A 5231-nucleotide genomic window follows, 5' to 3' on the forward strand; every position below is an offset into this window, starting at 1 on the left:
TCCTTGTTCTGCTGTTGATAGTGCTAATGGTAAATTAGCCAGACAAAATCGCTGGCAAATGGTGTTATGCTAATAGCATTAGCCCTGCCCTATGCAAGTCAGTCTGAAGTGTTCTGTGACAGCTGCAAAAGCACTATGTGACTCACTGAATGAATGTTAATAACGTGGCGTCTGCACATAAATCAGTATATCAAAGAAAGAGGCTACATGTCAATTTTAATGTGAACATTAGCATAGTCATGTGACATCTTGATGCTCTTGAAGATTTGATCAAAGCTGGCGAATGTGTTGTGACAGATGGATAATGAAAGATGTCTGATTGTTTATTCTTTTTGTTCTGTTGGTGGGTGGATGTTACGTTTAAATGCACTTTCTCTTTTATGATGGCAAAGTAATCATGCTTTAAAGTTACAACTGGATGAGATTTCCCATAGAGATACTTTTATTTGAGATAATACTGACACTTTGACTCAATATTGGCCACCAAGGCTTTTAAAAACAAACAATAAATCTTTTTGCTATCTTCTTTTTCACTGCTCCCGTAGACCACTTCAACTTTTCCATCCATTATTAATACCTGTATTTCTTAGCGTCATACCTGCCTCTTGCTCTTGCACAAGTCTGTTTCAAAATGGAGCTGAGTGCCCCCAAAACCATACCCAAAAATCATACACTTCACACTGATCAAAAAGTCTGCCCATAGTAGAAGAAAGAAATATTGGCACCAAAGGATAGGGGACTGAATATTAGTGCCTCTGGAACATATGATTCAAGTAATAAGCGAACCTTTCAAGTCCACTTTCGCTCCAAAAAGGAAATGTAATCCATTGTTCTGAAATCGCAGAATTGTCTCTGAACTGGTCCACATCTTGATTTTTATGGAATATTTACTTTACATGGTGTATGATCTTGTCCGACACGAGAGAAAATATAAGAGGAGGAAAAAAAAGAGTGAAAAATTCCATGTGTTTAAATGGTCCATTCCAAATGACATTAGTATTCAACTGAGGTCCAACAACTTGATCCCAATAGTTGTGAAGTAGTGAAGTCTATGTCCATTGCTTTGATAAAAAAAACCTGCTAGTCCCAAATGTTTATTGGTCCCAGACTATCGTGTGACCTGAAAAAGAGGAGTCCAAGTTATAATTTAATGTCTGCATAAGATTTACATATATTGGTGTATTTTACAACATGAATGAGGCTCATTCAATCATAATGTAGAGTCAAAATATAATGTATAATAATAGTTTTAATTCAACTGTCACATACTGTGATATATGTGTTATTGTGTGATATACAGTATATGAAATAATGCAACTTTCATTTGGATTTTTCATTCATTTCCTTTGCAGTATTTAATTTGCTGCATACTCCACAAACTATTCCAGTCATTTTCCTTAAAATAAATATCTTAATAGAAAAATTCATTTCTTAGTTTCTGCATGTTGTTTCAAATCATGAAACAGGTTTGTGTTGCCTGATTTTGATGACGCATATCTTCAGCACAGTTTGTAGCAGAGGCTGCGATATTAATAATATTACTTTTTTTTGTCTCTTTGAAATGCATATTTGACAGTAGCTTGAGTTGAGTTGATTCAGATGCAAGTTTATGTTCATTATCGAAAAAAGTAAGATCTGTAAAAATTGTAACAACCTCAATTTGATATGGTGAAATATATATATATATATTCTGACTGCTTGAGTTTTATTCAAATTAACCATTGGTCTTCCATAGTAGCATACATTTAGATCATGACAACCACAGTTAAAACCACACATATAGCACCTCGATATGGTAAAAATGTATCTATATGGTCTCTAGGTATTATGTAAAAGTCTAAATACATTTAGTACAAATGCACGCTATAGCTTAATCACAAAAATACTGTAATTATATTCCATTACTTCTTTTAATACATTTAATACATGTCTACATTAATAATATAATACAATTCGATGCGAATGATTATGAATAATTATCGTTATCGATTTATCGCCCAGCCCTAATTGTAAATATTACTAATTGTTATATATAATGGCAATTTTATTTATTTATTTGCTTGTTTATGTCACTTCTACAGTGATGGTGTTCAGCCAATCTGAAATGTTAATATGAGGTGTCATCACTGTAGACTAAATATTAAAACACTTCAGTATATATCATCATAACACAACAACAACAATCACAGAAGGTTAACTAATTATCTCTTGATCATTAGAGGGCCTTCAGCCCTATAAAAATGGAAAATTCTTCTATTAGAAGTTTCCTCTAAGGCATGAGGTGTTAGTACAGGGACTGACACATGCTCACACAGACACACTGTATTGTCACCTACAAGTGTCATTAACCACACCACCAGTATGAGCTCAGCGGTAGCGGCCCGAAATAGAGAGCTGCACACTGAGGGACCGGAACCGCTAGCTCCTCTGGATCTGAGAGGGTTTAGCATGCAAGTCTGGTCCTGTTCCAGCTCTGAAACACAAAAGCAAGGCTCTGGGTTCAGAGGCCAGGGTAGGGCAGGTCTCTATAGTTGTGGATGAGGCCAGACTGGCAGGCTGCTAAGGGAAGCCCAGTGTAATCTACACCTTCAGGTCATTGCCAGCAGGCAGCCGGAGGACACACAGAGGAAGTGAAAGGTGTCCTGGCTGCCGTCTCCTTTACTTCCTAGTTGTTTCAAATCATGAAACAGGTTTGTGTTGCCTGATTTTGATGACGCATATCTTCAGCACAGTTTGTAGCAGAGGCTGCGATATTAATAATATTACTTTTTTTTGTCTCTTTGAAATGCATATTTGACAGTAGCTTGAGTTGAGTTGATTCAGATGCAAGTTTATGTTCATTATCGAAAAAAGTAAGATCTGTAAAAATTGTAACAACCTCAATTTGATATGGTGAAATATATATATATATATTCTGACTGCTTGAGTTTTATTCAAATTAACCATTGGTCTTCCATAGTAGCATACATTTAGATCATGACAACCACAGTTAAAACCACACATATAGCACCTCGATATGGTAAAAATGTATCTATATGGTCTCTAGGTATTATGTAAAAGTCTAAATACATTTAGTACAAATGCACGCTATAGCTTAATCACAAAAATACTGTAATTATATTCCATTACTTCTTTTAATACATTTAATACATGTCTACATTAATAATATAATACAATTCGATGCGAATGATTATGAATAATTATCGTTATCGATTTATCGCCCAGCCCTAATTGTAAATATTACTAATTGTTATATATAATGGCAATTTTATTTATTTATTTGCTTGTTTATGTCACTTCTACAGTGATGGTGTTCAGCCAATCTGAAATGTTAATATGAGGTGTCATCACTGTAGACTAAATATTAAAACACTTCAGTATATATCATCATAACACAACAACAACAATCACAGAAGGTTAACTAATTATCTCTTGATCATTAGAGGGCCTTCAGCCCTATAAAAATGGAAAATTCTTCTATTAGAAGTTTCCTCTAAGGCATGAGGTGTTAGTACAGGGACTGACACATGCTCACACAGACACACTGTATTGTCACCTACAAGTGTCATTAACCACACCACCAGTATGAGCTCAGCGGTAGCGGCCCGAAATAGAGAGCTGCACACTGAGGGACCGGAACCGCTAGCTCCTCTGGATCTGAGAGGGTTTAGCATGCAAGTCTGGTCCTGTTCCAGCTCTGAAACACAAAAGCAAGGCTCTGGGTTCAGAGGCCAGGGTAGGGCAGGTCTCTATAGTTGTGGATGAGGCCAGACTGGCAGGCTGCTAAGGGAAGCCCAGTGTAATCTACACCTTCAGGTCATTGCCAGCAGGCAGCCGGAGGACACACAGAGGAAGTGGAAGGTGTCCTGGCCGCCGTCTCCTTTACTTCCTATCTCCCTCTCTGGTTCAGACATGGACTCACTAGACCGGCAATTCAACAGAAACAAGTTCAGACTGAGCTACTGAGAATCGTTCAAACACAATATAAAGGAAAGAGGTCAGGATATTCCTGAATGTATATTAAAATTTGTCATATTGCACAAAACTTCATTCTATTGTGTATTTTTTTCAGCAGTATACACAGTGGTGTATTTATATGCTGGCACTTGCTAATATAATATAAACTGTATTACACTATACCGGAAAAATGTTTAGGGTTAAAAAAATGTTTAAAAAAAAAAAAAAAGAAGTCTCTTATGCTTAACAAAGCTGCATTGATTTAATTAAAAATACAATAATATTGCAAAATATTATTACAATTTAAAATAATGGTTTTCCATTTGAATACATTTTAAAATATAATTTATTTCTGTGATGCAAAGTTGAATTTTCAGCATCCATTATTCCAGTCTTCAGTGTCACATGATCTTTCAGAAATCATTCTAATATGCTGATTTCAGGCTCAAAAAACATTATTATCAATGTTGAAAACAGTTGTTCTGCTTTTTTTGTGGAAAATGTGATACATTATAAAAATGTGAAAGTTCAATGTACAGAATTTATTCGAAATCGATATCTTTTGTAATATGTCTTTACTGTCAGCTTTGATAAATTGAATCCATCCTTGCTGAATAAAAGTATAAACTTCTTTATATCTTTTTTTTCCCGTTTTTTCCAATTACAAAATAGTTTGCATCTTCATTTTTTGTTGTGGTGTTAAGAATGTGGAATTTCATTTTTATTGTTATAGACTATTGAAAGTTTGGTATCGCAACTATTCTAGTGACAATTTTTTTCCCCCAGAAGAAATCACTTTCAACTACAATTTATAATCTTCAGTATATATTTTAAACAAAAAGATCATAATTAGCACTTAGTACTAGAATAAGGCAACAACAAAAAAAAGGTATTAAATGTCCAATTTAATTCAATCAAGGGATCTGGTGCAAAGTTCAAGTAATGATCAGAGAGATCAGACCTTAGATTAAACAATCCCATCATGCCCTCATCATTTCTTGTGGTTATACTGCATGTCCACATCCATGGACGGTGGCCTGGAGGTCCCCAAAAATCAAGCCCAGGTTTGAGAGAAGCTCCCAACACCTCAGTGGTCTGCCTGCTGTTGACGTGAGTGCAGCTGCATGAATTATTAACAGGGCTAAAGTAAAAAAAAAAAAAAAAAAGGTCTGCCTCACATGCTGTATGACTGTATTGCATTGATAAAGAGAATTCTAGTAGATTATAAGATTAGTTGATATGTTCTGATGCGGCACAACTACAGGGTTAATGAA

The 5231-nt window shown here is 35.3% G+C and overlaps 1 protein-coding gene across 1 annotated transcript in view; it reads right to left on the reverse strand.

Annotated features, from left to right (window-relative positions):
* Nucleotides 1-419: 419 nt before the first annotated feature.
* Nucleotides 420-5231, reverse strand: part of LOC107708097 (protein FAM19A2-like) — a 28251-nt gene continuing 23439 nt past the window's right edge. The window contains exon 4 of the mRNA XM_016512242.1: nucleotides 420-1120. Within this exon, the coding sequence (XP_016367728.1) occupies nucleotides 1109-1120 (12 nt within the window). The 3' untranslated portion in view covers nucleotides 420-1108. The remainder of the gene's footprint in view (nucleotides 1121-5231) is intronic.

This window comes from Sinocyclocheilus rhinocerous, unplaced genomic scaffold, assembly GCF_001515625.1.
Source record: "Sinocyclocheilus rhinocerous isolate Xijiao unplaced genomic scaffold, SAMN03320098_v1.1 scaffold113, whole genome shotgun sequence".
Lineage (NCBI taxonomy): Eukaryota > Metazoa > Chordata > Actinopteri > Cypriniformes > Cyprinidae > Sinocyclocheilus > Sinocyclocheilus rhinocerous.